At 36.7% G+C, this 24,867-nt stretch overlaps 1 protein-coding gene across 4 annotated transcripts in view; it reads left to right on the plus strand.

Annotated features, from left to right (window-relative positions):
• Nucleotides 1-24,867, plus strand: part of PTH2R (parathyroid hormone 2 receptor) — a 138,562-nt gene that overhangs the window by 85,976 nt on the left and 27,719 nt on the right. For all 4 annotated transcript variants that reach the window (XM_030916653.1, XM_030916652.1, XM_030916654.1 and 1 more), the window contains 5 exons: nt 1,893-1,990; nt 2,882-3,071; nt 4,272-4,425; nt 9,382-9,442; nt 18,669-18,735. In XM_030916653.1, the coding sequence (XP_030772513.1) occupies nt 1,893-1,990; nt 2,882-3,071; nt 4,272-4,425; nt 9,382-9,442; nt 18,669-18,735 (570 nt within the window). The remainder of the gene's footprint in view (nt 1-1,892; nt 1,991-2,881; nt 3,072-4,271; nt 4,426-9,381; nt 9,443-18,668; nt 18,736-24,867) is intronic.

Raw genomic sequence — 24,867 nt, forward strand, 5'->3', positions numbered from 1 at the left:
AGTCAGATTGTAGGCAGTTGCAACAATAAGTTGGGTTAGATGCAAAATTAATAATCTGTAAAAATGAGTTGAGGATACCAAGAAATCTAAATGAACTAAATTCCAGAAATGGGCAAGCCCTTCCTATGAGGGAAGGGACCCATGGCTGCGTGTATCCCTAGGACCACAGTACAAGGGGAGAAAACAGGCCATTGAAGGGGATAAAGAGAAAAGAGAAACTTTTATACCAACTTTTAGCAGACAAGGGCTGGCATAAAGGCTTAGAATCCCAAGGAGTAAGCCCTAGTCTTAGTGAGCTATGATCCACCAGGCAATTCTTTGCTGTGAGGTCTTAAACGAGTGCGTGGGGAAAGTATGCCAAAGGCTGGGGCAGGCAGAGGGCTCGGAGAAATTCCTTGAGATGTGCACAGGGCTCTCACAGAGTGAAAGGCAGCAGTTGACTGAAGGCATGGATCAGGACAGAGGAGCTGAGAGGCATCTCTTGAGGCACATGGGGCCCTTGCTAACTGCATGACTGATACAGCCCACAGGCCAGGAGAAGGGCAGGGAAGCTGAGAGAAATCTCCTAGAGATGCACAGTTCTCACTAAGCTCAAGGCAGCAGCCAATTGCAAGACCAGGCCCCTGGAACTTTTGACTAATGACCTTCAAGTTGGGGTTCCCACAAACCCCTCTTTAGGCTTGATTAATTTGACAGAGCAGCTCACAAAACTCAGAGAAACACTTACATTTACTATATATTATTATAAAGGATATTTTAAAGGATACAAATAAACAGCCAGGTGAAGAGACACATAGGGTGAAGTCTGGAAGAGTCTGAAGTGCAGGAGCTTCTGTTCTGGCGGAGTTGGGGTGCATCACCCTTCTGGTAAATGGATGAGTTCTTGTTCACCTTCCTGAAAGCCTCTGTAAGTTCAGCTGTCTAGCAGCTCTTTATATCCCATTTTCTTGGCCCTTTTATGGAGACTTCATTGGATTGGCCTGATCGAAACATGGAAAACCTTTGCTGGGTTTCCCCATTCGGTCTATTAGTGTTAGTTTATATCCTTTTTGTCCAATCACATTTTTACACCATTGTCCAATCTTAAAAGATCCCATACTGTATAATTCTACTTATATGACATTTATGAAATGACAAAATTATAGAGATAGAAAACAGATTAAGGGTTTCCAGGTGTTTGGGATAGTGGAGAGGGGGGTGTCACTATAAAGGGACAGAACAAGGGAGAATTTGTGCTGGTGAAATCATTCTGTACTTGATTGCAGTAATGATTCTGAAAATGTACATATAATAAAATGACATAGAACTATAAATATGCACATTACATCAATACTAAATTTCTGATTTTGATATTTTAGTAAAATTATGTAAGATGTAAGCTTTGGAGAATACTGGGTGAGGGGAACCTGGGGCTTTTCTTACACTATTTCCTACTTCTTTTATATTTTAAAATATCTAATTATTTTAAAATGAAATAATTGGAAAAGAATGAACCATTTATACAGGTAACAATATCGATGAATATAAAAAACAGTATATTGACCAAAAGAGTATATCCTGTATCGTGTAATCCTAAGAAGTCTAAGAGTAGCCAAGAAGTGTATGAAGTATGTGAACAGAGAAAGCTAATTTGTGGTGACAGATATTGAACAGTGGTTTCCTGGGGGTGGATGGTGGGTGTTTTTTTGACTAGCAAGGGACACGAATGAACTTGGTTTGTCAAAACCTGTCAAAACGCTCATTCCAGATCTCTACATTTTATTGCATTCTAATTACAGCTCAAAAAAGTTAAAGAGAATTAGAAATAAGATTCCAAAAATGGCATGCTATTTCTTTGCCAGTTTGTTGGTAAAATAGTCCTGTATCATACATGAGCATCTCTTCCCTTGCAGCAAGAATTCTTTGAACGCCTCTATGTAATGTATACTATTGGCTACTCCATCTCTTTTGGTTCCTTGGCTGTGGCTATTCTCATCATTGGTTACTTCAGGTGAGCGATGCCTATCACTTTCTCCGTGAAGGGACACATTCTCTTTTCTATCCAGAGAAGACATAGCGGTCTCACAATATTTTCCAAATGTTTTCCTCAAATGCAAGTTTTCGAATTCAGCCTGATGTTATTATATTATTTGACAATTAATTTTTCATGACAAATTCAGGGTTCTTGGTTTAAAAACTTAAAGCATCAAAGTAGTATGAAACCTTTAAGCCAATAAGTATGTATTGCAGTATATTTGTTGTAAAGTGAGACAGCATCTAGTTGAATGAGTTCCCAAGTGATTTTGGTGGTATTGAACAAAAATTCATCTGAAATAATCCCCCAAATTATTGGATATCAGCACATAAAGAAACAATATTTATTGCTTTTGTTATGGTTTATTTTTTATACACTTTAACATGTGTCCAATTCCATTCAACTTAATCTAAATCATTACAAAATTTTGAGCACCAATTCAGTTGGCCCTTCATATACTGGGATTTCACATCCCCAGATTCAACAGACTGTGGATGGAAAATACTCAGGAAAAAAAAAAGTTTGGTTGTGTTTGTACTGAACATTTTCATGCTTATTTTTGGGGTCATTTGTCTCTAAACAACACAGTATAACATGTACTTACATAGCATTCACATTGTATTTGGTATTGTAACTAATCTAGAGATGATTTAAAGTAACAAGATGATGTGCATAGGTTATATGCAAATACTGCAGTATATCATATAAAGGACTTGAGTATCTGCAGATTTTGGAATTTGTTTGGAGTCTTGAACCAGTCCCTGCTGGAGGGGAGCAGGCTGGTTGGTGGTGGCAGCAGTCGCTCTGGGTATTTTTCCCCATTTTAAATTTTATCCAAATTTGAATACTGAATATTTCTCTCCATAGACGATTGCATTGCAATAGGAACTATATCCACATGCACTTATTTGTGTCTTTCATGCTGAGAGCTACAAGCATCTTTGTCAAAGACAGAGTAGTCCACACTCACATAGGAGTAAAGGAGCTGGAGTCCCTAATAATGCAGGATGACCCACAAAATTCCATTGAAGCACCTTCTGTGGACAAATCACAATATGTAAGTGTTTTCACCATTTTCTCTCATTACTAATTTGTATAACATTACAAATAAGTACAATTTTACAGTCCACAACACATATGTTAACTTGCTTTTGCTTATCTCTGAACTAACTAAAATGGATTATCAATTTATATAGTGATGTTTTCTACCTCAATTCTGTCCTTTCATGTCTAATCAATCATCATTTTATTAAAAGTTCTTGGGTTTTTTCCTCAAGAGTATTCTGGAATGGAAACTGCAAAATGCACAACATTGGAATGGTATTTAGTGTAGGCACCACAGCAGTTGTCATGGGCCTCACCACTTTCAAAAGTAAAAACCCATCAGCAAAACCAGAAGCTTGCAATTTAAAAGCCCATGATATTTAGTCCCTTTATTAAATACTCAATGACTTGTTCCAATATAAAATTTTATGTTACTTGATTCTGCTCTTGAAGGTCCTGGTGGTAGTAAGTAGATTGATCCAGTGATTCACTCAATTAGATCATTGAAGCAATATATCTGAAATTAGGTATAGTAGATGGATTGTCTTGATAGTGTGAATTAATACCCCATCTGGATCTTTGCCTTTGCCCTGTAACTTTATGATCCCTGCTGATTCTGATTCTGGGCTGCCACTGTGACTTGCTTTCTTCAACAGAAGGAAGTGGAAGCAACAGTGTACCAATTGAGAGTAGACCTCTAATAAGTGAGCCTAGCCCAGACAAGCCTAGCCCAGATCAGACAAACCACCCAGCCCATCCACAAATTTATGAGATATGTTAAATATTCACTGTTTAAGTCACTAACTTTGGGGGCAGCTTGTTTTGCAGCAATAGCTGCATAAAAAGACCAAAATACAATAAATTCAAGCTAGAAATGTGGGTAACATTCTCTTCTTTATGCTTTTCTATGTGTTCCTAATTTTCTGTGATGGTCATGTATTATTTTTATAAAGTGAAAAAATTGAGAAAAGGTGATTTTTTTGGGTAACTTCTTAAAGAAAAAACGTATTTTAAGAATAGAATCAAGTTCATGTCTCGAAAAATGATGCATTAAAATAACTGTTTTGGCCTGTCAACAGTTTTGACTTTACTGTGTAAAGGAGACATATTAACCTGAAAAAGAAACTGAAGACTTGTTTTTTAGTGGTCTAATCTTGGCATCCAGTACAACGAAGAGTTCTAATATGATGCAATTCTGGTTTATTTGTAATAGATCGGGTGCAAGATGGCTGTTGTGATGTTTATTTACTTCCTGGCTACAAACTATTATTGGATCCTGGTGGAAGGTCTCTACCTGCATAGTCTCATTTTTGTGGCTTTCTTTTCGGACACCAAATATCTATGGGGCTTCATCTTGATAGGCTGGGGTAAGGCATTTATATCTCCATTCCTTCCAAACTGGATGATGGATATGATGACATTCTGTCATGCCCATTGTTAGCATCCCTACAGCCATTTTCCTGAAACAATCCCTCCCATTCTTATTTTTATCTCCCTTTCTTTTATTGTTCTATTCTTAGACAAAAATAATTAAGATCAAGTCTATGATTCTCCCAGTGGTGACGAACTTTTAAAATTATTTGTGGTTAGTGTTCTTAGACCAGATTCTTGAGAGGATTCTTTGGAGGAAATGTAAGAGAACTCATTGTAAGCCATACACATGTAAAACTAAATGCCAGTGTTCTACTTTATCAATAATTTTATCTTAAAAATTTTTATTTTTGAATTTCTAAGCTATAATGATATATTTTTGGTTTGTATTTCTAGGTCATATGATGAGAGTGCCAGAAATGAATTTGTAGGACCATCCTGACTGTATTTAACAAATACAAATTACAAACTAATTGTGTGGACTTACCATGTGTTTTAGAAGGAAATTATTCAAATTCCTTTTGGCATAAGTAATTAAAAAAGTATTCAGTTCTCATTCCAAAAATGATTTAGCAGTACAAGGGGGATTACTGGATTAGGCACTGACTCAACATGACATGGAGAGAAGAAATTGTTTGCTTGTTAAAAATTAAGCGAAATTAAAACTCATATGTGGTTAAAATTGAGAAGAAGTTGGAGATTAACAGTTGCAGATCTCAATTGCTATTTTAATATTTAAATTAGGAGGTGCTCAGCATAGGAAAAAAATTCACTAAGTAGCTCATAACTAAATTTGAAGTTTTTTTTTTCTCCAAAATAAGAATATATGTTTGCCCTATTTTGCCTTAATTTTTTTTCTTAACAATTGAAATGTGAAGTAAAGAATGCTGAACTTTCTACTAGCTAATTAATAACCTTTAAGAAGACAAAGAAAATCAATTTACTGTTATACTTATTTATTATGAAATAATCATCACATTTAAAACTGTGTTTTTGTAGACAGCTCATCTGTTTTAAGGCTCTTTCTTATCTTTGACTAGCAGTTGTAAAAATAAAAAAGATAATATTTTGCTTTTTTAGGATCCTTTGGAAATTTTTTTGACAGTTTGTGGTAGTTTGCCTTCCTTCAAATCAAAATTATATCTGTATACCCACATAATTATTAGGAGTTGGAAAAGGTGTTGATAGAAAATTCAATAATGAACGTAGACATTTGTTTATTTGGGTTATATTTTATTTTTCGAATTTCTTCATCATTGCTCACACTTAAATAAATACTACTGGCCGGGCGCGGTGGCTCAAGCCTGTAATCCCAGCACTTTGGGAGGCCGAGACGGGTGGATCACGAGGTCAGGAGATCGAGACCTTCCTGGCTAATATGGTGAAACCCCGTCTCTACTAAAAAATACAAAAAAAAACTAGCCTGGCGAGGTGGCGGGCGCCTGTAGTCCCAGCTATTCAGGAGGCTGAGGCAGGAGAATGGCGCAAATCCAGGAGGCGGAGCTTGCAGTGAGCTGAGATCTGGCCACTGCACTCCAGCCTGGGCGACAGAGCGAGACTCCGTCTCAAAAATAAATAAATAAATAAATACTACTGTTAGTCACATTGTAGTGATGTGTGGAGTTACACTTATATTGATTGTGATGATCCTTTCCTTTTTAAATGTTTTATTATTTTATTTCTTATTATTTGTTAGAGATGTGGTCTTGTTATGTTGCCCAGGCTGGTCTTGAACCCCTGGCCTCAAGCAATCCTCCTGCCTCGGCTTCTCAAAGTGCTAGGATTACAGGTGTGAGCGACCATGCGCAATCTGATTGTGATGATTCATAAAAATAAATTGGAAGGAAAGGAAAGGACAAGCTCGAGAAGAATAGGTGTCATATCTGACCTTTACTAAATTAAAGGCAAATATTTAAAATGGCTGTTTTTACATTTTTTTATTATAAAACAAGATATATAGAGAAGTAAAGGTGAATACTAGTGATAACTGTTCCTGTTCTTTCAACCAAGCACATTGTTAATTTTCCCCATCCTTGTCTCAGTTTTCCCATAAATAAGGTGCTTTATTCTTAGTTCCATTTTATTTCAACTACACATTTTCCTCTATTTTAATTCTGTATGTAAAAGGTAAGTCTTTTTTTATTGTTACTAAATATGGTAATTTACTTTTATATTAGCAGCCATCCTTAATTTTCAACTGTCAGATGAAACACCAGTATGTACATATCATCATATAAAAGCACCTATCCTAGTAATACCATCTTACATAGAATATTTTCACATAATGTGTTCCATGAAAATAATCAGGAGATGGTTCCACACTCCCATTTTATTCCTTTTATAAAATATCTTAATCCAGCAAACATTTTTTGATCATCCACTTGGCAGTAAGTGTTTAAACACAGAGACATGTGTTAAAGTCTCCCACACAAGATGCATGCACTCTGACGCTTCAAGTTATTTTGTTTGTTTGTTTTCTTGTTGTGATCATATGTATCATATTCAACATTTTAAATTTATAGTTATTTTAAAGTTAAAGTTTTGTCTTCACAAAACTTATTTATATTGTATTGACATGTCTTATGAAAATAATTCCACTTTGGGATGCCGAAGCAGGCGGATCACGAGGTCAGGAGACCGAGACCATCCTGGCTAACACGGTGAAACCCCGTCTCTACTAAAACTACAAAAAAATTCGCCGGGCGTGGCAGCGGGCGCCTGTAGTCCCAGCTGCTGGGGCAGCTGAGGCAGGAGAATGGTGTGAACCTGGGAGGCGCAGCTTGCAGTGAGCCAAGATCGTGCCACTGCACTGCAGTCTGGGTGACAGAGCAAGACTCTGTTTCAAAAAAAAAAAAAAAAGAAAAATAACTAAACTTTCAGTAAATGCACATATTGGATAACATTTAAATTTATATTAAATTTACTTAATTTAACATTTAAATTTAAAATAACATTTACATGTCAAGTATTTTTGCCTTTATTTCTGTGTTCTAAATTATGTAACAATGTCATATTAAGACTGGTGATCAAAAATCCTTAAAGGATCCCAAAGTGGTGTTCTGTTCTTTATTCTTCCATGATAGTCTTTATGCTAGTGTTATGCATAAGATTCTCTAAGAAGATGAGAAAAGCCAATTCCATAAAGACATAGTGCCTATGTATCATATTTGATGTAATTATCATCTAAAACATAATGCCAACTCAAGCACCATTAGTAAATATTGTATAGAACAGCATTTAGGAAGTGCCTGATTAGAAGACTGTAAAGGAAGCAGAAGATGCAGATATAAGAATGATAAAATGTGAAAATTGATGAAAGACAGGCAGACACTTTTTGAAGATAACTAAGACAGAACAGCTGAGGGATCTATGTCAGGCCATATGGTAGGATCTATGCCAGGCTGTATGGTGCATTTATATCTAACCATCCTACCAGAAGCCGCTGTCCCCTCCCCATTACACAGTATCACTTTTATTTATTCTTCATAGCACCAATTCATAACCAAAAGCAACTGAAGTTGCTTTGTTAATTTTGACTGCTTCACCAGAATATAAGTTTTAGAAAACAGGGATATTGTTTATTTGTTCATTATTTATATGATTTAGAACAATCTTTGATACATAAGTAGACACTTAATAAATGACTAATGGAGAAATGTGATTGATAGATACATAGAATATGCAAACTGAACCTAAGAAATAAACAGAATTAGGTAGATCTATTTTGACAAAAAATTCCTAGAACACAGAATTTGAGCAGATTAAAAAAAGAATACTATAGAAACAAGAAATAAAATTGGAATATAGAATCATAAAATTCAGTAGAAATATAGGCAGGCTGAATTTAAGTTAGATGGTCACCAAGGAGACCAAAGACATGATTGTGCATATCATTATTTTCATCTTTTTCTGAAAATTTTCTTTTTCTAAGCCTATTTTTTGTTCACTTTGTTACTAAGAAAGAATATCTAAAAAATTACAAATGTGTTTTTTTAAAGGTAAAGAATTTAAAAGTATGCGTGATAAAAAATGTTCTTGCCTAGACCAAAATTTTGTTTTCCCCTTTTGTAAGGTGCTTCCTAGATTCTAAAATGTTTTCCTTATGGTTTCTGTATATCCTTTATTTAAACCTCTTTCATAAAGGCTACATAAGAAAAGTCATCTCTTAAATCTTTCAGTTCCCTACTGCAGTGTTGCATAAAAGTTATGGTTATGATTTTGCGTGTGTGTTATGTTAGAGTTTAAACTACAACATGAGCTGGACAGTGAACTTTTACTGGGGGGCAAAAGAAAGTTGGTATAATGGATTTGATGTTGCAAGCCCAGAAGGTGTTTAGCACTTATGAAGGACAAATATCTCGATTAGAAGACTGTAAAGGAATGCATGAAAATGCATTCCTTTTAATTAATGCATGAAAATGCTTCTATCTTGCGCCAATATGAACTAAAAGAAGAGACTAAACTGGTTAAAGCTTCCTGATTTTTATAACTTGCCTCTGTAGGCCTTCTATTTTTAGGATGAAAAAGTTCTAAGTTTTTAAACAACAGCATCCCTCAGCTTCTCAGGAGTCTCTGTTGTTGCTTCAGTCTTTGAGAACGTATGATGGTCAGCGTGACACGAGTCAAAGTCAAATGCGCTAACCATTGCCTACTTCCAACCCTAGGAACTTCACTCTTCTCCAAATATGGCTTTTCCCTACACCCCTCAAATAAAAATTAGGCCAGTTTTTATCTTCAGACTAGAGGAACAAATAACATTAATATTCTTGATAATTTCTCAAACTGACACGATTGAAAATTAAGTGGACTTTTCTTGTTCACATATCAGAAATTTTCATGTCTATTTTTCTCTCTGAACTGCTAGTAGTATATTCCTATGTATGGTGAATTTGAGGAAAAAATTCCCTTAATCTTAAAATAAATCTAGTCTCTGAATCATTTTCTGATTGCAGGGTTTCCAGCAGCGTTTGTTGCAGCATGGGCTGTGGCACGGGCAACCCTGGCTGATGCGAGGTGAGTGAAAAGGAAGAGGAAAAGAGAGAACCTCAGATGTCCTCAAGATGCAGGCTTCCTGCTCAGAATTCACACTAGCTACTGTTCTTGATGCCATTGCTCTTTAGGGATGCCACAAAGAAAATTACCTTGGTGCAATGGTAGCTTCCAACACATTACCAGCAAGCTGTCTATTCCAGAGGTCATGGAGCAGAAACACTCACAGACTAGATGCAGGTGCCTGACCTCCATAGATTATGAAATAAATTTAAAATGTAGTGTAAGAAGCAAGTGGAAAGAGATGGGTAAGATAATCCACTTAGGATTTAGTGCAAGCAGATTGAAGAACCACACTACCTGATTCCTAGCGTAGGCAGCATTCACACATCCTCTCTCTCTCTGCCACATCAGCAGCCTTCATACTTCCGCTCTCTCTCTGCCACATCAGCTTTCCCTGTGGATGGTGTGGTTATGAGGACCAGGGATAAGGTGGCAGGAAGCAGAACTACAGACAGAATCTGGTGCCCTGGGCCAGTGACACATACTTACTGCCTTATAGAGATGGAGGGGCAAGTACACTGGCCACAGTGGTAGCTTCTGAATTAGCCTGCAGAGAAGTTCTGGGTTTTATTTGTGGCCCTTGGGAAAAGGACACGTGGGAAGGAGTTGCATCAATCACTGGCTGACGATGCCCTCAAAAATATTAAGAACTTTCTGTGTGTCAGGGATTGTTCGTGGCTCTTGTTTATTTAGTATATAATGAATATTTAGAGCCCAGTTGCCTCATGTATCTTTAGTACCTGTGTTTTACACACATGTGGTCTACTAACTCATCTCTGTTTAATGCAAACTGTGGGTTTCATCCTTCCCATTTGTTATCATATCTTCTGTAGCAGAATTAAATATTTTAAAATAATAAACATACATTAGAAGTGGAATTTATCTCTAACTGTGAGTCGTTAAGTTCTTCCAGGTAGCATCGGGCTAAGTTAATGTATCATTTTAAAGTACAGGGCAACAATGCTGTAAATCATTTAAAATGTATCATTTTTAAGGATTCATTTTAATGTATCATGGTACACCTAATACGTTTAAAGAACCATTTAAGTATAAAGGGTACATTTGCATTGAATAGTAAAGAATCCTTTCTTTACATTTTGACAGACCTGAGTTCAAATCTTGATTTAACTGCTTTGCTAGGTTTGGGACCAAGGGACCCAAAACACATGATCTCTTTGTGTATCAGTTTCTCATGTATAAAGCAGAGATAATAATGTACAAATTGCATTAATACATTATTGTGAACACTTAGCGTAGTACCTGGCACTCAATGGGAGTGTGCTGAGAAGGAGCTCAGGTACAGGTGTCTTATAGGCTTGTTCTGCTACTTCTTGGTTCTGGAACAGCAGATGTACAACCTAACCTCTCTGAGCCTCAGTTTTCTCAGCTGTCAAATGCAGTTAAAATGAATACTACTGTCTACAGAGTTGTTGTAAGAATAAATGAGATAATGTGTGTTAAATACCTAATGCAAAGTTTGGAATATACTGGTAGTAAGTGCTAAATACTCATTAACAAGTATTATTCTTTTGCTTCATTAATTTGTATTCACAGGTAATGCCTAAAGAATTTAAAAACAGCATTTTTGTATATTGTTATTTCATTAGAAAGCCAAACTCATCCTTCCGTTAATCCTAGCTTATAATATTTTGATTTTTATCCTGTCAAGTCGATGGAAACCTGCTTCTGCTGAAGCTAGAGCTTACAAATTAGGCTGCAGAAAAGATGAGGGGTGGAGGCCTTATAGACCCTCATAGGCCAGATTAGGATGTTTGGTCTTTGTTCAGTGATAATGACAGCAAATTTGCATTTTGTAAAGATAATTACCAGAACATGGGAATTATGTTCTGATGTTGGAGAAAAGTAATAATTAAAACAGTTGCTGGTATTTCTGAGTGCTGACCACATTCCAGGTACTTCATAATTTTGCAAAATTAAGTAAATTAAAACTCATTATCAACTCTATGAAACTGAGGTCAGAGAAGTTGTGTCCAAGGTTGCACAGCCATGAATGATAGAAAAGGACTTTGATCTCAGACATTCAGGCTCTAGAGGCATTCAGAAAATACTTATAGGCAGATAAGATGTTTCTATTGAGATAAGTGGAATTTTTATTATATGTGGAATAGTAGAGTTGAAGAGGGATTCTTTTTATAATATCACTGATAGCTTCTCACTCTTCAGTTGATTTAACACGTCTGGTAATCAAGAGTGCACAGTGGAAAATGTCCAGAGTACACTAGACAATTTTTCTCTTATCTTCACTATGTCTAGACTTTTGTCTTTTTACCTCAGAGAGGTGAAACTTCTAGTTCTTTCTGTTCTGTAAATCAGAAATAGGTTATCACCTACCATGGACTTTTCAACAATTCCCATTTTTTTGTTGACATATGAGCTCATGCCTGTGTATTTGTATTGCATGTATATATGCAGTGTTGTCTCCTGGCATATGTTTTTCTCATTCACTTGATAAAATTAAATATATCTGCATTTCACACATTAAATGATAAAATTAAATATATTTGCATTTTATGGTGAAAACTGTAACTACAAATGTTCTACCTTGTTAGTGTGTTTGAAATCTACTATTCCACCATATAAATCTTCCTTATCATATTCCTGCAGCATTTAGTATACATATTATATAATTATTCCTTTCTTATCTACCATCTTATTTCTCTTAATGTGCAAGTGTAACTGTCTCATTTTTCCAACAAACCATTAATTCCAAATGGGCATAAATGAAATTCCCTGTTTTACAGTAGATAACTCTTCAATGCATGCTGATCAATTCTTCTAGATTCGGCTGACCATTTTTTCTCTCTTTGCTCAGTATCTATTAAGCAATGATAAAGTTTGAGTTAATGCAAGTTGTGAGTTATAAGGAGATGTGGTTTTTCTTCCATTCAGGACTTGCAGCAGTTATTCTCAGCCTCAGTCTTCCATCTGTAAGATGAGAATAATATTCTTGGCCATGACTAATGCTGTGAGTTAGCAGGGGACAGATCTGAGAATTAGATGAGAGGCCATTACGAAAGGGCTTTGTAAACTCCACATTTTAGACAAACCATAAACGTTACCTTCATTGTGGGTAAAGAACCAGTAACTTTTAAGGCCCGATCATCATATATAAATAGAAAAAATCTTGACCACCCATCTCCTATCATTCCTTATAAGTGTCTGATAGCTTGTAAATCGCCCTTTGCTTCTGTCTGACTCAAGTGCCTCCATGCCTGACTGCAGGGAGGCTGCCTGGTAAAGGCTTTCAGTTGTCTCAAATGGACTTTGACCAGAGTCCCCTAGTTGTCTGTGTTTCTCTTGAGGGGCTATATGATGAATGAACATGAAAACATTCATCTTTTGGGTATTATTTCTATTTTAAATAATGATGAGTCAAAGAAAGAAAAGGAAAAAGTAGAAAAGCATCCGGGTACCTGCGCTTTGCTCTCATGGTCAAGCTTATTGCTATGGACTGAATTATGTCTCCCAAAATTCACATGTTAAAGCCCTAACCCCCAACGTGACTGTATTTGGAGATAGGGTCTATAAGGACCTAATTAGGGTTAAGGAGGTCATGAGAGTGGGGCCCTGATATGAAAGGATTAGTGTCCTTATAAGAAGAGATGCCAGAGAGGCTGGCTCTCCCTCTCTCTCTGTGCACACAAAGAAGAGGTCATGTGAGCACACAGCGAGATGGAAGCTACTTACAAGCCAAGAAGAGAGGTCTCACCAGAAATGGACCATGCTGGCACCCTGATCTTGAACTTCTAGTCTCCAGACTGAGAAAATAAACGTCTGTTGTTTAAGCCACTCAGCCTGTGGTATTTTGCTATGGCACCAGCCTGTGGTATTTTGCTATCACATGTCAAGCAGATTAACACACTTATGATAAAGAAAAGGTAATTTAAAGAGAGGCAGTTTTAACCTATATATGCAGTAATGCCAAGAATTCTTTCATATTAATAGAGAACAATTTAATATCCATAGATTGTGTATGCTTTGTAATAGCAGTTCCCTTTTTGTTATCTCCTGGGAACTTTATTGAAGCCAATATATTGTTTTGAGTTACTAGATATTTCCTTCAGGAATTATTTTGTCTGCTATACACTGAAAAAAAATATCACACGCTGTGAATACCTAAACTCTATAAAGAACCTGTCACTCACTGTTTCTGAAAATTGGAACTGTACAGAGTCATTGTCTTTAGGAGTAGCCTTCCTCCTACTTGCTTCAAAGCTCCCCATTCATCAGCTTCCCTCAGTTCTAAAACTTGTTGGCTTTGGATTTTTCCTTGCTTTGATCCCTTTATGCTATTTGAATTTGTTAACAATTGAGGGTTGATGTTATCTACATTGACATCATTATTGCTATATATACACAGTGAGATTGGAAATTGCAAAGAAAACTTGCAACAGCTGCTATTTGATTTACATGGGAGGGAGGTGGCATCAGTAAAAAGGTACTAATTAATGCTATCATGATCATATTCTGAGATGTGTAACTGTATGACCTAGATACAGAATTTCAGAGATGATAGGACTGAAGGCATTTTCTGGTTCAATCCTCCTGTATTAGGGATAAGTAAAATGTGATCCAGAGACATCAGGACACATTCTCAAAGCTTACAGCTAGACTGAAGCAGAATTTTGACTCATTCATTCAATTAGTTACATCATGTGACCACCGTGCAAAATATTTCACTTTCTTCCTAACTTACTCAGAATAAAATCTTGAATTTTACAGTGCCCAAATCTGGGATAATTGGATGAAGGGTCATTTTATATTTAATTTTGCCTATAAACATAAGCTATATTACTACTTACCTGAGAAGATTTCAAAATTGCCTGATTCAACTTCACATAAAATTCAGCTTTTCTATAGATGGAGTTTTTGTGGGTTTTCTTGGGTGTTATCTGACCTATATAGTGCCATGTGACAACATTCGCGGGAGAGAACAGAAGTTAAATATCTTCAAAGGATGGATGGGGTTCATATTCATGTCTTACATTTGAGACTCACTGTTTTCTAATCTGGCCTTTCGAAGTGAAACCTCTGATTTTCTCTGCATCTTGGCCATTTAGAGATAAGCATATCAGACCCAGTTTTAAACGATACGTTAAACTCTATTGATATACAAAAGAAGTCTCTTTCAGATCTAAAATTCTATTAGGTGTTATTTGGGCTGGGTGTGGTGGCTCATGCCTGTAATCCCAGTGCTTTGGGAGGCCAAAGCTGGCTGATTTCTTGAGACCAGGGGTTCAAGATCAGCATGGCCAACATGGTAAAACTCCATCTCTACTAAAAATGCAAAAAAAAAAAAAAAAAAAAAAAAAAAAAAAAAATTAGCTGGTCGTGGTGGTGCATGCCTGTAATTCCAAATACTTGGGAGGTTGAGGCAGGAGAATCACTTGAACTGGGGAAGCAGAGGCTACAGTGAGGCAAGATCATGCCACTGCACTCCAGCCTGGGCGACAGAGGGAGACTCTGTCTCAAAAAAAAAAAAAAAAAAAAAAAAAGGGTGTTATTTTACTAAGGTCAGCTAAGATAATCAAGTAGGTTGGGCAAATTAAATTAAACAGTGAGCAATTTTGTTCTCTTTCTTTTTACTTACAAAAGCAAAAACACCTTACAAGGTAATCTTATTATCTTCTCTTTGCTTCATTCAAAGGAGATAAGAGATGCCAGTGAGAGGAGAAACCCATAACTTCTTTACTTCTTTGCTATATTTTTGTTTCACCATCCAGCAGCAAAGGTGGGGGCTGCAAAGGACCAAGAAGCCATCTGACATTTCTAGAACATCTGCATAGGCTTTTGGGGTCAGCTTCTCTCACTTCTTCTACTCTTACTGATTGTATAAGTTGTGGAAAGAAGGTAGTACTCAGCCAATTCAATTCTCTGGATCCCTTGGGCAGAACAACCCACCTGTTTTCAACCCTGACTGTAGGAAGTCCTACTTTCTAGTCAGACCTTTGTATCTCTTGCTTCACCATCCAGAACTGCATTTCCTGGAAGGTTAAAGTTTATTATTAAAAATTTGAACAGAGAGTAGTTTCTGGGACATGTTAACAAAGACAGTGTGAGTGGGAACATTGAAGAATTAACTAAAAACAAGCATTAATAGCATTTTCTTTAAAAGGTTTGAAATCTCAGCTTCCTTTCTTATATCACAGGGCAAATTTGAAACTTTGACACTGAAAAGCATCAAAGAGAAGTGTTTTATGTTTTTAGAGGTAGCTGGTTTTGACCTACTTCCAAATGCAAGCATTTGATAGAGCCTGTATTGCATAATTGAATCCCAATGTGTTAGGAGACACCATGACAAAATACCATTAAAGCAAAGAAAGAAGACTGTGAAGATATTACCAAATGTCAAAAACTGAAAAGAAAATTTATGGAATCTGAAACCCTTGTAGCTTAGATCTTGGCTAAGTGAATCAATGTTCAATTTACAGTCACATGATATATGCCACCTTCCTTATGGTAGAAAGTTTTTTTAGGGTAGTGTGATTCTGCATAATTCAGTAACATTGTCTTTTATCTTTCTTGTCTGGTTAAATAATGTGAAAAACAGATACATGTAAATAATGCCAGAAAATGTTCAATAATATGCAAATGTAACATTTTTGTTCTTAAATTTCCATGTTATTCAAACTTCAGGTCCATTGAATATGCGCATTTCAGTTTGGCTGAACCAGAACTACATTTTAGTGTAGGGTTCCAGTTGATTTGGCTGTGGTATATTCTCCCAGTGGAGTGCGGAGCTACTGAGCTCAATTGGTATGGATATGCAAAGAAATAAAAAATACAGTTGTAAAAGGAAAAAGCAAATTGCAGAATAGTGCATACATGACAGTTTTGTATGATAGAGGAAAGTAAGAATATAACCTTTGTATTTGTTTGCATATGCATGAAGAAGCATTGGAAGCATACACAATAAGGTAATAGAAGATGTTATCTGTAAGGAGGCAGACAGGAATGTGGGGAGGATTGAGACATCTCAATGGCTGTCTTTTTATATAGTTTGACTTTAAAAATGAGAACATATTCCTATATGTAAAAGTTAAACTTTAAAAAAATGTAGTTCTTAGTGTGTATTGAAAATGTTTTACCCTTAAAGAATAGTCAAGATGGTATTTTATTATCTATAACTTGCTCATTAATAAAAAAGTAACTTCGTTATGTTTATTATCTAGAGTTTAAAAATTATCATTGTATCCCACAAATTTCTTTTTATTATTTATCATTGCCACAATCAATACTGGGTTTTGTGAAAAGAGAAATAAACTTAAGACTTTTATTTATGTGTCTTTAGTTTAAAAAGACTGTTTCAAGTGCTATATTAAAGTGCCAAGTGGTGCTAGTTTCTTATCATTTCTGTGCTATTTATTCTAGTGTAAGATCTTTACTAGTACAAACCAGATTGGGAGATTCGGTGAGCATGAGTAAAACTTAATTTGAATTCAGCTGATGTCAATTCAATCCAATAGATATTTATTGACTACCTACATACTGTTCTAGGACTTGCAATACATCAGAACACAAAAACAACAGTGATCTCTGCCCATGTAGAACTTAAACTCAAGTTAGGGTGGAAGGGAAGCACCAAATATAAAAAATAGGCAAATTATATAATTTTTAAGTTAAATACTGTTAAAAACAAACTTTTTAAAATTAAGATAAGCTCATGGATCTTATACAAATAGAAAATGAACATCTGTCAAAGATTTTGTTTTTAACTTTTATTTTAGGTTTGGGGGTACATGTGAAGGTTTGTTTCATAAATAAACATGCGTCACAGAGGTTTGTTGCACATAATATTATATCACCCAGTTATTAAGCCCAGTACCCAATGGTTATCTTTTCTGCTCTTCCCCCTCCTCTTACCCTCCCCCATCAAGTAGACCCCAGTGTCTGTTGTTTCCTTCTTTGTCTTCACAAATTCTTATCATTTAGCTTCCACTTATAAGTGAGAACATGTGGTATTTGGTTTTCTGTTCCTGTGTTAGTTTGCTGAGGATGATAGCCTCCAGCTCCATCCATGTTCCTGCAAAAGACATGATCCTGTTTTTTTTTTGTGGATGCATAATATTCCATGGTATACACGTACCACATTTTCTTTATCCAGTCTATCACTGATGGGCATTGAGATTGATTCCATGTCTTTGCTATTGTGAACAGTACTGCAATGAACATTTGCAAACATGTGTCTTTATGGTAGAATGCTTTATATTCCTCTTGGTATATGCCCAGTAATGGGATTGCTGGGTTGAATGGTAGCTCTTCTTTTAGCTCTTTGAGGAATCGCCATACTGCTTTCCACAGTGGTTGAACTAATTTACGCTCCCACCAACAGTGTATAAGGGTTCCCTTTCTCCGTAGCCTCGCCAGCATGTGTTATTTCTTGACTTTTTCATAGTAGCCATTCTAACTGGTGTGAGATGATATCTCATTGTGGGTTTGAGTTGCATTTCTCTAGATACTTTAACCTCATTAATTAATGAGAGAACTACTAAGATGTTATGGTTGATTCAAAGGAGAAATCTAAAGAACCACATTTACATTCAGTACAATAAATACCAAAATTTACAAATAAATGCAAAAACTACTCAATATTTTCAGGATACTAATCAATTACATTCCACTGAACATCACAGCTAATTTTCATTTCTATGGACAAGAATAATTTGCATTCATTCTCTATTGCATTACTATGGATAAGAATAACTTGCATTATTGTAAGGAATCTACAATTTATGAAGTAAAATAGAATTGCTGTAATGTCTGAGAGAGAGAACTTTCTCTATCAGTGAATTTAAATTATTATGGCTTATTCCAATAATAGTAAAAGTGAAGTATGAATTGTATGACATTTAGAAAACGATTACTTTTTGTGGCTCTGGAAACATGGTTTTTAACTTTTGTCACAATAAAAGTAATTCACTAATATTTATAATTCTCTACTCATCTTCAAGGGGTAGCTAATAATATGAAAATCAATACCCGCCACATGTTTTTTTCCCCGCCCCGCTGGCTTGGGTGTTTTATGATAAGATTTCTTTGTCTATTTGTTTCTTAATTGGAAGTGTGGGGCTGGAGTTTTTGGTAAAACTTAAAATTCTACTTAATTCTTACTACCTATTTGCTTTGCCAATTTATTCATGACAGTTTTTTTTTTTCAATGTCGCAGGTGCTGGGAACTTAGTGCTGGAGACATCAAGTGGATCTATCAAGCACCAATCTTAGCAGCTATTGGGGTAAGTTTAAAAGTTTGTATAGTTAAAAAAGAGATGGATAATTAACCTGCTGCTAAAACCCAGAGAAAGTGTGTCTGTCACTGCATTCTACAATAGATTTGAGAAACTCACATTTACAGCAACATCTGTTGGGAGAGTCTGGGACAGAGATCAGACCCTTATTGTGACTGACACTGAGACCCATGAAAGCCTTCCTTTAATCAGCTAGCACTTGGGTCAATTCTGAGACTTCAAAATATCTGTGAGCATTTATATGTTTAGGGAGTTGGAAGGCCCTACGTCTCCTTTTCACCCATTATATTATTTTACCACTTTAACATTCTGACCACCTGGTAGTAGGTCAGTGTGGCAGGGAGGGAAAGATGGAGTAGCAGGAAAGCAGAGAAATTACTGAGACAGAAGAATGGTAATATGATGTATAAAGTATTCCCTAAAGGTTTTATTTGGCACACTTCCCCCAAGGAGTTAAGTACATCCTATACCAGGAAATATCTCACATAATTCTATCTAATAGATATTAGATAGAAAATTAAAATTGAAAGTAATGGCAAAAAACACAATTACTTTTTCACTAACCTGATAGTAGGGAGAAAGACCACAATGCATTTTGCACTGAACCTTGTCTGCCTATATTTCCAATGCACATTGCATCTGTGTTGCAAAGGAAAACAAAATCACACACTTCTTCGCATCTAATAAAACTTATCAAAATATTTACTCTTGATCTTCTTTGAAGACTTTAAGGTGTCAGTTTCTTTTGGTTTGTTAAAGAAATTATACCACCTTGTGTTCATGTAGGTAATACATATTACAAGCATTTTTACAAAACAATTACTATCCTGATAATAAATGTTAAAGTAGAAAACAACGTAGCAATCTGATTATTAACTAATTTTGATGTTTTTCTTTGTTTCCCAGTTTCATATTCCTCTTTTTTTCTTTTGGACAATGTGTCACCCACTTTGTCAGAAGGGCAGCTATTAATGTAGTTGAGGTATTGTAGCCTCATCCAAAGAATCAGATAAAAGCTTATTTACCTCATAGGAAAAATATGTAAAGAAAATAGGAGAGATCAAAAGGAATCTTCAGTTTAGAAGTCCATTGAAATAAATGTTTAGAGAGGGAAATAAAATACAGAACACTTTTAGAGAAGCTATTTTGTGTCCTTGCTAAACCATCCTATTAATAAATTGGTCCCAATTCCATATATCCTAGGAGAAGCTCAAAAATGGATTATGGATGAATGAATGGCTTGAATGTGTAAACACCTGTAATTTTAATTTTTTATGTAAATGAAATGCTACTATATTAATCCAGTGATAAACAATCCTAAATCTGTAACTATATCCCTGAGAGACATCAGTGAACTTAAAGATAAAAATTAACTGCTCAGATTTCCCTTTCATTCGTTGGTATTTAATCCTTATTTATACTTTCAAGGCTTTTATTTTCCTCCTTTCTAGTTCATCTTCTGTGTGTTTGCTTCTCCATATCTTACTATTATCTTTTTAAGGGAACAATCTATATCTTATTATTCTTTCTTTGCCTTCAGTGTCTTGTACTGAGACTTACCAATAAGAGTTAATTAATGCTCTCAAATTTACCCACATTTTAATATAATGATTATATAATGATTAAGTTTGATTTTACATTTGATGAAAATGAAGGACCTATTGAATTTCAGGAGATCCTTGTAAAATTATCAGGAACTGAAGCAAAGAACAGTGGAGAAAAGGAAATCTTAGGGCATTTTCTGTGGAAATGACTGATTTTTGTCCAAAGCTTTATAGTTTGTTTACAGATCTAAGTCACTCACATCATCAACATGGATGAAAAATTTATTTTCTGAGGTTTGTAACTTGTAATGTGAAACAGTAAAGCTAGGTGATTAAAGGGTTTCTGAAGATTCGCCTTTGGAGGAGAAATAGAAGTGATGGCACACTCAATAAACTTTGAAGAAAATTAATGTGGAAGGCCATTTTCCTCTTCTTGAGTTAAAATTATGACAGTTCTAAGCTAAGAATTCTGAAGTACTTTTCCTATATTATGAAGTTCATTTAATCTCAAAAATCACAGCTGATACTCAAGAATATCTTTCTGTTCACTAAGAGTTACCTTTCTGTTTCACTATTATAGTTTAGTGTTACCATAATTCCCTTGAAGGTTCTTAACTTACAATCTACTAGTGTATCTGAAAGTTTTCGTAAAATGTCAAGAATTGGATTTGAAATAAATAATTTACTTATTTTAATCAATAATTTAGAGAAGGCTGAGTTATGAAAGAGAAAAAACTAAAAAAGCAAGTGGAAAACTAAAGGAAAGAAAAAACAGAATTATAAAGAAAAACTCCAAGGTGTAGTTTTCAATTCAAAAGAGGGGAATACCTCAAGAGACAAGAAGATACACCTCAAGAATACAGAGTTCCTAGGAGAGAGATTTGGCCCTCCTGGGAATAAGAATATGGAAGGCTTGTGTGGATAATTCTGTGATGTGTAACACCAGGTAGTTAGATTGCCTGTGGCACTGATACAGAGCATCAGCTTGAAGCACACACAGAAATCCTGGAAATCCAGGAGTTTGGATTATACGTAGTGAACCCAAGTTGATATGTTTTAAAACCTGGATTCCAAGGACAGTGATTATTTCACTTAGAATGCCAAAGACTAGAGCTCTGTAAGCATGATTGACATTCGGGAAAAAGAATAATTTAATATCTGCATTGGAAGTAAATAATAAACACAAAATCTTGAACTAAGGTGGTAGTGATTAATGGGGGAAATGTATTCATTGCAGGCTGGCAAGTGGTACGAGAGCATTCCAATGGCCTGTGCCAAGGTTGAGTGTGGGTGTGGAATAATATCAGGAGCTGAGACTGCAAAGGAGGCTGGGCCAGACCCTGAAGGGGCTTCTAAGCCTCACTAAAGAATTGACACCTAATCCTGCAAGGGGTGACAACCAAAGGTTTAGACATTGGAAAGTGAAGGAATCAGGTTTTTCATTTGGAAAGATCTCAGGTCTTCGTTGAAGCTGGCAGTGGGGAAACCACTGTGGGTATCTGCTGGGTGGGGGTTTAAGCCACAGTGATGTGAAGTGGAAAGGATATAGGTCTGAGAGAGTTAGGGCGTGGAATTCTGAGCACTGTCGCTTCACACTTGGCATACACATTTTCCTCATTTCCATGACCTGGTCCCTTCTTCCTCCGCCATCTCATGTCGCCTCATCTCCTTCCCGCTGCCTCAGCTCCACACAATGGCTTTCTTTAGTTCCCTGAACGTGCTGCACTGTTCCCACCTGCGCTGTTCTGTATGCCTGCCATACTGTTCCCCCTGCTTGTGCATTCTTCCTTCAGGTCCCAGCTTATGGACAACCTCTTCAGACAGTCCTTTTCTGACCACTTGACAGTGTCACAGTGGTTACAGCATAGGCTCTGGGCAAGACTGCCTTCGTTAGAATCTAGGTTTGCCCTTTTGTCGAGTGTGCAGGCTGAAATTTTATGGTACAGGCTGGTCTTGGGCAAGTTATTTAAACTCACAATTCCCTTTTGCCATCTATAAGATGGGAATACTAGAGTAGATTACAAGAGTTAATCATTGGGCTGCATTCGGAACAGTGGCTGGCACATAGCGCTATAAGCATTAGCTATTATCATTTTTACTTTTCACGTGTTAATAACTTGCCCACACTCCAGGTAGATTTCTCCTACTCCCTGCAACACATTAACTTAAAAAAATGTCTCCATAAAGTCATAAAAATAATGTTGGTTTCTGGACAGCAATAAGGCTAACACATTGTATCTTGTATATCAGTAATTGGCTGTTCAGACATGAGGGGACTCCCAGGGATGATCTGGTTTCCCAGGCTCCACGGTCCCCTAGGATGATACCATGATTGCTTCTCTGTTTGTGCATAGGCACTTCTGATTGCAGAATGTCCGCTCTCCTTGTATCCTATAAAACTTGGCAAACCATCGGTGTGACTATTTTTTAAAAGGCTGTAACGTTATCTACCCAAAATGATATAATTGTTAACTCTTTTTGGTAGGAGTAGAGCTTATTTTTACCCTTTTGTTAAACATTTTAGTATTCTCCATTTTAGGGGCATCGGAAGGCTCTACTTTATAATCGAGAAATCGATATTTACATTTTGAAAAAGTTATTAAGCTCTCACTTTTGTAATTTTCCAGGTAAACCATTCCATGATTCACCTTCTATTCAAACACAATAAAACATGAGGTGAGGAAAGTATACATAATGTTACTTTCACTTTCGCTTTCTTGCTTCCTATGTGAGTTCCTGTTATTAAATGCAATAAATACTTGATTAAAAAGAAACTTCTTCCTAAGTACATTCTATGATCTTCCCTGTGACTTGCTGGCAAACCAGGCAGACAGTAAGTTAGCACCACTGTGGTGAACCTGCTGGGCACCCGAGCTCTCTTCTCTCCAGGTCTGCGTGAAGATGTAAAGACGGGGAAAGCTCTGCCACACCAGCGCATGATTTGTCTGTCCAGCCCGTTTGAGATGCACATGGACACAGTATGAAGGACCAAGGAGGTCTGCCCTTTCTTGGGAGTGACGCCAAATGTGTCACAGTAGTTACAGCATAGACTCTGGGCCAGGCTGTCTTTGTTAGCATCCCAGGCCTGCCCTTCTGTCGAGTGTGCAGGCTGAAATTTTTCTGGGCAGGCTAGGCTTGGGCAAGTTTTAAAAACTCAGGGTCCACTTTTGCCATCTATGAAATAGGAATAGACTGGGCATGGTGGCTCATGCCTGTAATCCCAGTGCTTTGGTAGGCATAGGCAGGAGGCTCGCTTGAGGCTAGGAGTTCAGGACCAGCCTGGGCAACAAAGCAAAACCCTGAATTCTTTTTCCCATAATTACTACACCTACTCACATTCATACTAACAGGGTACACATTTTTTTTTCTCTCTCTCCGCATCCTAGCTAATGTTTATCTTTTGTCTTTTTGAACTACCAACGGCCATTAAGCCATTCTTTGTTTGTTTGTTTGTTTGTTTGAGACAGGATCTCACTCTGTCACCCAGGCTGGAGTGCAGTGGTGCAATCATGGCTCACTGCAGCCTTGATCTCCTGGGCTCAGGCGGTCCTCCTGCCTCAGCCTCCTGAGTAACTAGGACTCATGGCATGAGTCCTAGGTGGCATGTGCCACCATGCCTGGCTGATTTTGTATTTTGTATTTTGGTATTTTGGTGATTTTGACATGTTGCCTAGGCTGGTCTCAAACTCCTGGGTTCAAACAATCCACTCGCCTCCACCTCCCATAGTGCTGGGATTACAGGTGGGAGCCACCATGCCCAGTCCGATTAAGCCATTCTAACAGGTATGAGGTGATAGCTTGTGATTTTGATTTCCCTGATAATTAGCGATGATGATCACCTTTTCACATACTTGTTGGCTATTTGTAAGTCTTTTTTTTTTTTTTGAGATGGAGTCTCACTCTGTCGCCCAGGCTGGAGTGCAGTGGTGCGATCTCAACTCACTGCAACCTCTGCCTCCTGGGTTCAAGCGGTTCTCCTGTCTCAGACTCCCGAGTAGCTGAGATTACAGGCACGTGCCGCCATGCCCAGCTAATTTTTGTGTTTTTAGTAGAGACGGGATTTCGCCACATTGGCCAGGCTGATCTCAAACTCCTGACCTCAGTGATCCACCTGCCTCAGCCTCCTGAGGAGCTGGAATTACGGACATGAGCCACCACAGGGCCAACTCCTCTGCTTTTTAAAAATAGCTTAATGCATTTTGGTAATAAACTGACAGGAACAGCACAAAACAACATTAAAAACATGTACTTGCATGTAGAATTATTCAGAAAAATATAGTGAATGGATGGAATTTACTGTATGATAAAAGTGCTACTAACACCAGTTAGTTGCTGTCAAGAAATTTGTTTTTTTTAAAAATCCAAATGCTGGCATTGTTCAGAAAAATTTAACAGCTATTTATAACTGCTATAAAGGTGAACTGCTGAAACTTGTTCAGCTGAAACATTTGGTGTGCATTAATACTTTGTTTCCATGCATTTATATTACAAATTCACACGAAAATGAAAATGGAGAAACTGCTAATACCTGGTTTCTGTTCCCTATTTTTTCACTGACTGTCATTTACTTAGGTGC

Source organism: Rhinopithecus roxellana, chromosome 14, assembly GCF_007565055.1.
Source record: "Rhinopithecus roxellana isolate Shanxi Qingling chromosome 14, ASM756505v1, whole genome shotgun sequence".
NCBI lineage: Eukaryota > Metazoa > Chordata > Mammalia > Primates > Cercopithecidae > Rhinopithecus > Rhinopithecus roxellana.